General features: G+C 43.3%; 1 protein-coding gene across 2 annotated transcripts in view; it reads right to left on the bottom strand.

The window, feature by feature from the left end:
• Positions 1–886, bottom strand: part of STIM2 (stromal interaction molecule 2) — an 81,939-nt gene extending 81,053 nt beyond the window's left edge. Inside the window, exon 1 of one of the 2 annotated variants that reach the window (XM_074865953.1) lies at positions 520–886. In XM_074865953.1, coding sequence (XP_074722054.1) covers positions 520–730 — 211 coding nt within the window. In that variant the 5' untranslated portion in view covers positions 731–886. The remainder of the gene's footprint in view (positions 1–519) is intronic. The other variant, XM_074865952.1, reaches the window with a different exon arrangement.
• Between the last annotated feature and the right edge of the window lie 12,385 nt (positions 887–13,271).

The raw sequence follows: 13,271 nt of genomic DNA, 5'->3' as shown, positions 1-13,271 counted from the left end.
CGGGGCCGCGGCCGCCCCCATGCCCACCGGGGGGGCCTCCAGCATCCCGCCGGGAGCCGCCCCGCCGGGGGGGCGCAGGGCGGCCCACGGCCGGGCCGGGCCGGGCGGCGCCCGAGACACCCACCCACCCCCCACCCACCCGCGCGGGCGGGCGGCACCGCGGGAGCCGACGCGGAAGCGGCGGCTCCGGCGCTCAACAATATCGCTATTCATCGGGATCCTGCCAGGATCCTGCGGCGGGCCGCTTCCCGGGGAGGGGCGGCGGGGCGGGCCGGCCGGCCCCGCCGGGGCAGTACCGCAGTGCCGCCGCCGCAGCCGGACCCCCTGCAGACCGGCCCGGCGCCCTCTGCAGAGCCGCATCGCGGCTGCCCCCGCGGCGGGCAGGGCCGGCTCGGAGGCGCCCGGGAGCGCCGCGGACCCCGCCGGGCGGGGCAGGGCCCCCCGGCAGGAAGGCAGTCTGTCCGCCCGCCCGTACGCCCCCACCCCGCCCCCGCCGGCGGCACGCGCGGGAGCCGTTACCTGTCACAACCGCCGCCGTCTCCGCCGCAGAGGCGGCGGCGCCTCCCCGTCCTCCCCGCCGGCCACCGCCAACGTCCGCAGCCTCCAGCTCCCATCCCCCGCCGGCGGCGGCGGCGGGCAGGAGTAGCCCCAGCAGGAGCAGGCAGGTCGGCACCGGGATCGGCACCGGGGTCGCCGCCGGCCGCCCGCCGGGCGCTCGGAGCCCGCTCATCGGTCCCGCCGCTGCAGCGGAGCGAAGGGAGGGAGGGAGGGAGGAAGGAAGGAAGGAAGGAGGGCAGGAAGGGGCTGGAAGCTCCGCCGCTGCGACGCTGCCCGCTCCGGCGGCACGAACCCGCCTCGGCGCCGACCCCACGCTGCCTCCCGCCGCTTCCGGCGGCCGCCGCCGCCGCCGAGCCGCCCGGCGACACGTCACCGCGCGGTGACGTCACCGGGGAGGGGGCGGTAGGCGGGTCGGGGCGCGCGGCCGCGGCGGGTCCATGGCGCGGCCCCGGCAGGTGCGGCGGGTTCCGCCGGAGGGACGGGGACGTGGTGCCCGCCCCGCCGGGCGGCGGAGAGCTGCGAGGCCGCTGGGGACGGCGAAGCGCTCCCGCGGCGGCCCCCGCTCCCCGGGCGCTCAGCCGGTCCCTGCAGGCCTGCCCGGGCCCGGTTGCCCCGGCAGCGCGGGCGGTGGGCCAGCCCTGGGGGGTGGCGGGGCCGGCAGGCGCGGCTGGAGAGCGGTTCCTTATCCGCGCTCAGGGAGGGCACGACGTCTTACAGCAAGGCATTTAGCGGCGGGGGCGCGGGGCGGGAACGAGACCTTGGAGTTTGTTAGGTTTGTCCCCAGCACACCAGCAGCGCAGCGAACCTGAGGAGAGCTGGTGGAGGGCAGGAGGAATGCGGGGAGGACGTCCCTGTTCGGCGACTGCCACAGCCCTCTGAAAACAACGACACGAAGAGTTTCACACCTGATCCCATACCACTGAAATCAGGAAAACTAAACCCTCACAGAGACGAACCCCTGATTTCACTGTCCTTAAGACTTTGGCAAAACTTGAAAAAAACCCAAACTTTTGCTTAAGATCTTTCCATCAAGCCACTGAATGGGAATAAAATCTATTCTGTGCTTTGTCCTGTCCAAATCTGGGGGATTTTCAACCATTCTGTTCTGAGCCATTTAACAAGAGTAATGCAGCCTTTAAAGACCAAATTCAGTCTAATATCTGAGGTAAACATTACATGAGAAAATAATGCAGCATGAATGGTAAAAGCTATATAAACATTACATTCACTATTAACTATTGCAATCACCTGAGAAGTAGCAGAAGTGTTTTGAAAGGGTCTTGAGAAAAGCTTTTGCCTGCTTTGTAGACCCTACACGAGATAGGGTCATAAAACGGAGTGGTTCAAGCTAGGTCAGCAGAATCCAGAAAGCCAACTTCAAAATTGTTACAGTACTGTTCAATACAGCAGGAAATAATTTCTCTTACAACGTAGTTAATGTGCATGCTCCATCCCGGCTGAAACATATTTTTAGTAAAAAACGCACAAAACTTTAGTCATATAGCATATGAGGATTTGGAAAATGTGTCTAAACCTAATTAATTCTGCTTGAGTTGTGAAGTCTGTGCGTAGCCTTATCATTTCTGTTGCTGAATACAACAGCCTTTAAAGACCAATAGTATCTGACCAGATCTTGTGCAAAGAGAACAATGAAGTGCCTGCATCTTACGAAAGTTTTTTCAGTGTTTAACTTCAGGGAGGGGAGCTGGAGCAGAGTAAATTCCTCAGAAACAAAGAAACCAGCTGTTAATTAATTGGTTAATTTTAAAATACAAAGACAGAGGTATTCATAAAGGATACATGCAAGAGGCAAGTTTCCTGGAGGAGTGTGAACTATTTTAACTGAGAGCCACCGGAGTGAGTCCTGTAGAGAAATGCCATACATCAGAATAGCTGTGAGATGTGAGGGGACACTAACAGAGAGCACTTCTGTGAAAATGCTGTGGGCCTGCAGTAGAAAATGATCCATGTTAAAATTCCTCTTGCAAAGTTGGTTCATTTTCTCCCCTTGCGTTCAACTACAAGTCCCCAGATCAGGAAGCGTGGAATGGATTGTTTTCAATCAGCGCTTGTGTTCTGGCATTGGGTGGAGGTCACTGTTGGTCAGGGCACTTTAGCAGAAGATCTTGCTGTGAGAAGCATATTAATTGGAAACACCTTGCGATGCACTGCCACTTCACCTAATGCAGACTCTGCTGCATAAGCCCAGAATCGAGGAAGGGGGCTGCAGTTTAACCCATTAATCCACAGAAACCTTGAATGACTTGTGGTTTCAACATGAGGACCCAAATACTGCTGAGTGCCCTGCAAGGCTTGATCACAGAATCATAGAAAAATTTATGACCTCTAGAGTTCATCTAGTCTAAGCCCCCTACTCAGCCCTGAAGAACACCACTCATAACCAAATGCCAGTTTCATTTTAGACTGTTGAGCACTAGTTTTTGAGTAGAGTGGTTCAGACTCTTTTCCACTCACCATGTCCACTGACCCAGACCCTACTGGACTACAAAGATGCTATGGATACCGTGGCAAAAGCCTTGCTAAAATCAATGTGTGCTGCTCTTATCACCTCATCCACAGAGCAAATCATCTCATCATAGAAGGCAATCCTGTTGGTAGAACTGTGCTGTTTTTTCCAAATCAACTTCTTTTCCTTTATCATCCCGGAAATGTCTTACATTAAGATTTGCTTCATGGTCTTCTCTGAGAGAGAGACTGGGTAAGGATGACTGTCCTAGTTTCCTGCACCTTGCTTTGATGATGTATGTGACATTTGCTTTTTTCCAGTAACTGGAAATCCCATCTAATTGCCACGGCCTTTCAAAGGTGATGGGAAGCAGCACAATGACATTAGCTAGCTTCCTCAGCACCTTTGCAAGCATCTCCAGCCCAGCCCTAAGGACTTCTAAACATCTGATTTGCTAAAGTGGCCCTAATCCAACCTTCCTCTACAGTTGGTAGTAGTGTCCTCCAAACTTTGCCACTAGGCATAGAGATCTGTGAGGCCTCAGGGCTGACCTTGCTAGTAAAGAACAAGGGAAAGAGGGCTTGAGTATCTCAGCCTTTTCCTGGTCCTTCATCAATAGGTCACCTACTCCATTCAGCAGCAGAGCCTGTGGTTCTTAGGGTTAGTGTGCTTGAAATTAAATTTATTTAATTGTTTTCTCTACCTCTGGTTGTAGACAGCTGTAACAGAAAGGCTGGAATTGGTGAATGAATGTGAATGTCTGGGCATGGGGGCACTGGATGGCAGCAAAAGGGCTCTCGGCATTGACTATGCTAATGGCACCCAAATTAGCAGGTCATCAAGACTTCAGCACATCTATATGCAGTTTCACAAGACATCCAGATCTGGAAAAAAAAAGAGCTACAAAGAAATCCTGATGACTCACAGAGGTGGGACAGGATGGAGATACTGATCCCTTTCAGCTGCTCAAGGCTACTTGCAACAGTATTTCCCACAAGTGCGTATGTTTATCTTTTTGCAGAGAGCAAACTGGTCTCAAGGCCTAGAGTTAGCCATTTATGTTACTTTCAGTCTTGAGTCCTGCTCAGTATTAACAGACTCCCACAGTCTTGGTGGAATTTTCCAAGTGTACTTTGCTGTATGGATAACCTGAGATGCTTTTTTGAGTCCTGTCCTCCGTCCTTCCCATCGATCTTCAGAGCAGAAAGCTAATTTTTTTTTTAATAGTATATATTTTACTGCTTTGAGTTGCCATTTCTGACAGCAATTTTATCATCCACCCAGCCTTGTTGTGCACATTGATTTATCTAAACAGAAAAAGGGAGAGGAAATAATCTTCAGAGTTCCTTAATGCCCACAGTTCTTTCCAATACATATATTCAACCAGTCCTAAAAAAACATGGAAGCAGGTTTGGACAGTAGAATAAAGGAAACAATAAATATTTTACTGCTATTTGGTGCTATTTACAGTCTCTCCAAACTACAAGCTGGGAATGCTCTGGGTAGATGTGAGGACTCAAGAGGAAAAATATTGACCAGGTAAAGAAACAGGCTGATAATAACAGATGAGACAGAAACCTGGTGGGCAAAACAGAAACAAATCACAACCTGAAAAAGAATGCTGGGCAGTCACATTACAGAAGAGTGATACAAGGAAATGACCACCTGCTTTGCAGCTTATTTACTTGTAGCAATTTATAATGATTTCTGAATATTGTTTAATAATCCTGCCTGCCCTGACTGTTCTGTGGGAACTTACCGGGGGCTACTGTGTTCATCAAAACAAAGCAGTTTTCTGTGGAAACTTACCAAGAATTACTATGTTCAGCAAAAATAAGAGACATGTCCTTGGAAAGCAGATGGATTCTAACAAGGTTAGTCTTTGTAGTGAGTAGATAGCCATATATGGACGGTAGAAACTAATATACTGGTGCTTTTAGATAAGATAGAGATGGTAAACCAGCTGGAACAACTCTTGTTGTTCAAGAAACTGGCTAAGAGAATCTGTGCATGCTCCGAGGGAAAGTACAAGGTGAGGAGGACTGTGAGCCTTCCTCCAACAGACCCCCGGAGATGCCCACCAGGAGGCAATGCGCAGGCGCAAAGAGAACATAAACTGCTGACACCAGCCTTTCGAACTAACCCAGCCTCACTTATGCATATGGATATTTGTATTCTGTAATCCAATGAATATGTATATCCACACTCTAGAAGTTTTTGGTAAAATGTGCTGTGGGTGTGCAAGCTTTGTGGAGAAATTCCCCTGCACCCTGGCGCTGGAGTAAACATACCTGCTTTATAACTCTCTGAGTTGTAGAGTTTGTTTCCGCAAGTCAAGAGAAGGCTTAGAAATAATAAGCAAAAGCTCAGGTAGAAATGAACACAATCAGGCTTATTTATTAAAAAACAATGAAAATACAAACTGACAATAAGTTAATGTAAATTCCAATAAGTGATGACCACCAGATTATTGGTAAATTGTCCAAAAAGCATTTGATTCTGCAAATGCTGTGAAAAGAAACAATCATTTTGAACCGGCTTGAGAGTAAAATCCAAGTGTCTTCTCTTGATTAGGGAAGTTACTCGTATCTGCACTCAAATTATAAAAAAAATGTAGTAATTGCAACCTTCTAGTTCTCTGGTTTCACGTGCTGATAAAATCTCACATGAAGGTGGAATTTTATAGGCTTTATATTTGCCAGGATGAGAGGATGAGTTTAGGAACCCCTTCTCAGTTGTTTCTGAGTTACTGAAGTTTATGTTTTGAGGAGGGACGGTCATTGGCTCAGGAGAAAACAATACTAAGTATTTTAAGTGGTCCCGTATTCCCAGCCCTTAATGGACTAACTATGGGCCATAGATGTCATCTCAGTCCAGTAATGAAATTGGAACTGAGAGAATGGATGGGAATTAAACATTTTCCTTATCTGATGAGAGTATTAGCCCTTATGATCTTCTTATCAATTACCAAGAGTCTAGGTATCTCTCAAATGAACAAATTGCCTGGTAATAGGCTAAAATGCTGCTAAAATGACAAAATCTCTTTCAAACAGTGAGAAGGAGCAGTCATTAACTGCAAACCAGAGCTCTAGATCTGCAAAGAACTTTCTGATTATGTCTCCTGATTTTAGATATTTTTTTCAATCAGTATTGTCACCAGTATTGCAGAAGATTTTTTTTTCTGTATCACTTAAAGGATGAAGTAGAAATATAAAAAAAGTCTCGAAAAATACAGAACGTTCAACAAATGTTCATTGCAGCTGAGTCTCCTATTCACATGAAGCTTTGCTTATGTTTTTTAAAATTTGTTGAATTCTTTATGGGAACAAAGATGCCATTCCAGCTAGAAGATGTTGACTAGGCAGAATGTGGTTGGATTTCGTTTATTTCAAAAATAAACAAAGACTCAATCTGTTTACAGAAGATCTGGAGGCACATTCGGAGATACCAAATCTGAAGGAAAACAATGGCAGAATGAGTGAATAAAGTATTTCAGGAAGCACTTTAATTTCTAGAATCTGTAGTAAGGAGCCAAACGGCTTGCAAGGACACAATCTTACCCGTGCTGGATGAGCAGGAATCTTTCTATCTGATTGAATATTACTTGGCACATAAGTTAGATTACAACAAAGTGATGGTTTGTTATATGATTTACAGCTAAAGGACATTTGAGAGTAACACAAAAACTCCCCAGAGACAATCTTGCAGATCATGATGTGACTGAGTCCCTCTCCTCAGCTGATCTACTCTGAGCATAATTCACTATAACTTTTTTTGCCAAAATTGATTGCCAGACTGTAGAAGTCCAGACATATTATTAAATTTTAAGAAGGCTTTAATTGTGACAATTTTGCATACCTAGTAAAGTCACAATCAGTTCATTTGTAGTTCAAACTGTCTTCAAATGAGCAATGTAACCATTCTTGGTGTTTAATGAACAGCAGCATTACACAACCAGTCCATACACTAAAAATAATTTGCTTGCCATCTTTCTTCTTCAGTTTTCAAGCAATGTAAGAATTCAACACATTTCAACACAGAAATTATAGCTATAGAGATGACTCACTGAAAAAGGCTATCTCAGAGGGGAGTACAGATAATTTCATTGCCATATGGAAAAAAAGATCCCAGTATGTACATAATCTTTCTTTCATCTTCTCTGAATCTCAGTAAATCTCTAAATGCAGCCTTACCTAGAGCAGAGACAGTCAGTGCTTTGTGTCTGCTTAATCCCTCCCTTCCTTCTAGACAGGAAACAACGAAAAAAATTACAGTCAGGAGATTATGAGAGTCACTACTGCAAATGACTAGCTTTCATCTTAGAACAAGCATGCTGACCAAGTGTGTGAAAAAAAAATAGAATAAAAATCACAAAAAATATAATTTGGACATAATAATTTAGCACATAGTCGTGATCACAGCAAGTATTAAAGACAGCTTCCTGGGGTGTGCTTGAATATGTTTTCACCAGGAGAAAAAAGTTCTTACTTGTAACAGGAACTGTCGGGATGGAGTCTGCCTATTCAGGCTGGTAGAGGTGTTCTGGGGGATCAGCTGTAATCTTCTCAGTGGCTGTAAAGTAATTGTTGCATTAAAAATAATATAAGTACTAACTTTCAGTATATTTTTTTTCTGTCTAAATAAGGAGCTATAGCCCTGTTAGCTCATAATGCATAGAGCTGCTCTTTACCAGAATGAGCATGGTGAAAAAAATGCTGTGGTATTAATTATTTATAATGGAAATAATTTGCCCCTTTAAGTAAACATTTGCAATAAGAACAAAGAATAGATATGACCTTATGAAGAGACAAGAAGGAAGTGACCAGAGTTTTTACTTCAAGCATCGTTCTGGTAGTTTTAGCAGCTGTTGATTGAAAAGTGGAACAAGCAATCACTCAATCAGAGGCCAGAGCCTGAGTGAGTGGGGGATTATATTCTCATGATCTGTGACTAGCAGAGAGTAATGAAAAGCTTAGTGAACATGTGTGTCGCGTGTAAATACAATTCTATTGTCAGGTGGTTTGTGGTAGATTGGAATGGCTGCTCTGAGGTCACAGCAAGCAGACTGTTTCCTGGAATTTCTGCAGGCAAGTTGCACATCCTGTAAACAGGAGCTCTCTAGATCCGTGGCATGTACTGCCAGGTACCGTGAGCGACACGGCACCTCATAAATAAGATCATTCTGCAGAGGCAGAGACAGCAAGTCTCAAATCATCCAGAAAGTTGAAGGAGATATGGAAACTACTGCTGAGAAAATCAAATAACAGGTATTTTGTCTTTGTCGCAATTGTTTTGTTTTGATTTGGGTAGTAGGGTGAAAAGCATTAAAGACCATATCCTCGGTTACAAGGTCATTGGAAACAGACTGTCTTCCTACTTTCAAACACAACCTTGGGCATTTGGCATTATAGCTTACCACAAACAGCTGTATTTCTCAGGGAAAAAACAAGTGAGAGCAAAATTTCATTCATTGCTTACATCTTCAGAAACAGTACATACAGTTCATTTTTGTTCCTGTTTGCTTTGCAGGCTGTAGTACTTAGAAGGTTGTCTGCAATACATTAAGCTTCCATGAGCACTGGAGTTGAATGAGCTTGCATGATCTTCTGTGAATCTGGACTTTTTTTATTCCTTTATCTGCCCTCGTGATGAAATTGGGAGAGTTTTGGTTAGGGGTGGGACCAAAAAGTTCTGCATTCAGTGAAGTCTGTCAGCTTTCTCTGATATGATCTGATATGTCATATTATTTATTATTTAGCTACTACTTCATGAATTTTAGCAGTTCTTTTTAAACTGTTCATGGTAGTTAATAAGAAACACAGGGAAGGGCTCAACTAAAAGTTAGACATCTAAATCAGAGATAATCAACTCCTAATTCTTTTAGAATCAATAGAGAATAATGGGAAAGTTGTCCATTTCCTACTTTTTAAACACTTGCTTCTCTTCACTGACAATAAAGGAAGCCTTGCAAAACTATTTTAGCCATTTAACTGCCAGATTTCTAAAATAAGCTGAACTAGATCCTGCTGTACATGTCTTGCCACTGAAAAAGAAGAGCTGAGAAGGGAGTAAAGGGGAGGGGAAGGGAGAGGAGGGGAAGGGAGAGGGAGTGGGAGAGGGAGTGGGGGAGGGGAGGGGAGGGGAGGGGAGGGGAGGGGAGGAGAGGGGAGGAGAGGAGAGGAGAGGAGAGGAGAGGAGAGGAGAGGAGAGGAGAGGAGAGGAGAGGAGAGGAGAGGAGAGGAGAGGAGAGGAGAGGAGAGGAGAGGAGAGGAGAGGAGAGGAGAGGAGAGGAGAGGAGAGGAGAGGAGAGGAGAGGAGAGGAGAGGAGAGGAGAGGAGAGGAGAGGAGAGGAGAGGAGAGGGGAGGGGAGGGGAGGGGAGGGGGAGAGGAGGAGAGGGAGAGGGAGAGGGGAGGAGGAGAGGGAGAGGGGAGGAGGAGAGGGAGAGGGAGAGGGAAGGGGAAGAGGCAAATCAACTTCCAGAAAAAAGAAAGTGAATGATCTTTTGTCTCTTATCCACTAGGGAATGACCCACAGAAAGTGGTCCTGACACTTTTCCATATGCCTTATTTCATGTCCTTGGACACAGGAATCCAAATAACTTTTAGGCCTTACTGGAGTGATATACCTAGAAAACAACCATAAAAGTAAATACTTACAGCATGAAAGAGTTGCAACATACATCCAGTAGCAATGGGTAAACCTTTCCTAGTGATTTGCTATCTGATATTGTATTTATGCTGCAGTTAGTTCAGAGAATATCTTCAGAACCAATCTTGAAGCACTAAAGAGGTACTCAGAGAAGTATTTGGCTCCAAAAATGTATTCCCAGTGGAATTAGCTGTGCTAACACCAGCAGTGTTCCCCTTCACCTGGAACCAGCATTTGTGATCATTCAATACTGAAAGTTTCGATACCACTCCAGGACTGGTACCTTCTACACAATCTTGATATTTTTGTAATCTGAAAAAGAAAAAGAAGCTCAGGAAACAGCTACAAGACCAAAAAATTAGGTTGCTAATGCCTCCTGAATTATAAAGGGTTGAGGAAGATGTGACACCTATCCAGAGCTACTGGAGAGATATTGCAGCAAACCATGAAGTATGGCAGTGGGCATCGCTCCCCAAAGCAGGGCGGTTGCCTTGTCCTGGGAGTTTTAAACTGGGAAGAAGAGCACAATGTGTGGTGTACTTCTTAAATTCTAAAAAGCCCCCCATTTAGATCTAACAGATGGCCTGAAAACTTACACTGAAATAGGGGGGCTAGTGAAAATTTAAAATAAATATTGTGAAGAAAAGAAAAAGCTAAAACGCCTAGTACTAATCCTCACTAAAATCTTAATACAGCATTGAGTCTTGAAAGAATGTTTCTGTCCCATAGTGACCCTGCCTTTGAATGGCCTGGACCCACCAAAAGCAAAGTGCACAGCCTTGACCTGTTTGAATTGGAACAATTTCCTAAAAAGTATCAGTAACAGTCTGTTTAAATGTCTGAACCAAAGTCAGGAAAGAGAAATTTATCCTGCAATTGCCATTTAATAATCTCACCATGGTGTTTTCTAGAAAGGGTCAAAATTTCAGCCTAGAGAAAATTGAAAAGATGGCTTACACTTGCACTGAGAACATACTCATTTTTGTGTCCAGTTTTCTGAGAGATCTACAGTAAATTCTACAAAAACAACAAAAAAGGCCAGTTTAACTGAGAATATTATTCATCAAACTGCTTGGAACTTGTGAATAAAAAATCTGCATCTATGAAGGGCTATTTCTTCTACAACATTTTGCATTGCAGATGTCTTTGTGCTGCTGAAAAAAAAAAGGTGATATTTTATTTTATTAAAGTACAACAGATTGAGCTGAGATTTAATAAAAATGTTCAGAATTGCTTAGCTGTAAGAATACTAGCCTTGAGTTGAAAACACAGATAGAATAACTGTAGGAATTACAGGCCATGCCTTTAAACTACATATTTCTATAAAATCCTTTATTCAATGGAAAAAAATCACGTCTGAATAGACAAAGATGGACCTTACATGTCAGAGACACCCTTACACTTTATATTAAAAAAACCCCACAGTTTACTTAAAAAAAAATGAAGGTTTTGATCAAACTCTGGGGGAGAATTTCACCATTTTGCAGAGAACAAGAAAGATCTGTCAAATTAGAAAAAAATGTAAAGCCTCTAACATCACAAATGACTATTGTACATACCATGTAAAATGATACTTGTTTTTTTTCTTTGCCCAGATTTTACCATTCTCCATTTGTTCTCTGGAAGTTATACTTTTATTTTGTCCTATCGTCATGTTCTAGAATACTGTGTAAAGATTCAGTGTATGCAAAACAAGTAAGTTGTACCAACTACCATCTTGATCCTTCCCTCAACCAAAGTCTAGTAGTAGGGATGAGTTTTCTGAGTAGCACAGAATAATGGGAGTATATTCCATTACCTGCTTGACAGCACGCACACTGCTGTGTGTGACTTCTTTCAAAGCCAAGGTGCTCAATAAGGTCTGAGATGGGTTTATTCCAACTTTGAGTGAACACACAGGCTAACATCCAGCCTGAGGAAATTTGCACTCATTATGGTGTTTGTAACTTCACTGCTTCTCTGTCGTTATCTCCTAACCAAAAACCTGGTAGGCATGCAGTGCATCCCTTCTCCAGACAGTTTCTGCAGTGTTTGCATTCAGAAAGGGGACATAGGGTGTTCAAGAAAATGTCTCTAGTCCCTGCTGTTTTGGGACGACTGCACTGACAAGATGGTCTTTAACGGATTTGGCTTTCTAAGATATCAAACGTCTGTTTAGGTCTTTATTAACCTAGATTGTTGCAAAGACCAAACATCTATTACTTCCGTCTTTTAACTGTGTATTTTCAGGTCTGAATATTGATTACCTGCCTAAATAAATAATACCCACTGTAAACAGAACCAACTCTACTATAATACTTACCCTTTATCTGTATCACCACCTAATGCAGGAATGGACTGATACCGAATCTTTAAAGTCTTTCCAGAATTTCTTCATAACAGATTAGAAACATTATCTTTCTCAAGGAAAGATAAGAGTCCTAGTTGGAAAGATTTATATTTTCTGTAAACTGCAAACTGTAATTCACAGAGACAGGAAAACCAAATTAGACAAAACTATGTTAAGGGTGTTGAATATTGCAAAAAGAGAAGAGAGGAGAAGATAAAGCTCTGGAACGGAAACATCCAGTGGTAAAAGTTTGAATTTCAAAATTTATATGAACATATCAGAAAGACATTTTCTCTTTCATATGATTAACAAAACTTACTTAAGCTTTTAAAATAAAAAATATTGAAGAATTCAGAAACACCTTTTAGTTGTCATACGTTTTAATTGCTGAATAAAGATGCAATCTGAAGTCAGTAGAAGAAAGTGTACTTTGTTAAATGTACAAATAACAAATTATTCCTTTCTGTGTTGAAGAGATCATAGTCTACAGAGTTTGAGCACCTTTTCTCACAAGCTCTTTCTTTCAAGAATCACTTTCCCCATAGCGGCAGTGCATTTCGTGAGTGCGAGGCAGAGGTGGGAGACACGCTCTGCTGCCTGTACATTCATGGTGAGGGATATTAATACTCATAACACTACTTTCCCATGTCTATCAGTTACCTGTAACACCTTCAGAAACTATTATGGTTAGAATATCTCCAATGTATCACAAACTAAATTTAAATATCTAAATATGTCTTTATGTCAGAAATTATGGAGAGAACTTCTTCACCACTAACGTGAGTGCTGAAAGCAATTGGAACTTCCTTCACAAGCTGTAACTATGCCAATTTTCCACAGTTAGAACTTGATGTTAACATTAATGAACCAGGACTGGGCTTCAAAGCAATGCTTATGTTTTTGTAACCCAGATGCACTTTAAAAAAAAGAGAGAAAAGGGAAAATATTGTGACACTAGACATCAAACAAATTTAGATAATAAATAATCCTGAACAGATAGAAATTTAAATATTGCTTTTTACAACATATATTTGTGTTGATTTACTATTGATAATTGGAATTATTAAGAGCATAACTATCCTAAATAGGGCTTTTCAGAAAAAAAAATAATCACAGAATGTACTGTTCATGGAACACACAACTGTTGAATAAAATGAACTATCAGATACCTACTAAAACATTATGTGGCTATAACATAATATTTTGTCTTTGACTATCAAATTCTGATTTGTCTCTTAGCAACGTGATGCAGATTTTTTGTTTAAAAC

This window comes from Strix uralensis, chromosome 4 (genome assembly GCF_047716275.1).
Source record: "Strix uralensis isolate ZFMK-TIS-50842 chromosome 4, bStrUra1, whole genome shotgun sequence".
NCBI classification, from domain to species: Eukaryota; Metazoa; Chordata; class Aves; order Strigiformes; family Strigidae; genus Strix; species Strix uralensis.
Note: the sequence above shows the minus strand (reverse complement) of the source record. Positions and strands in the feature narration are given on the sequence as shown.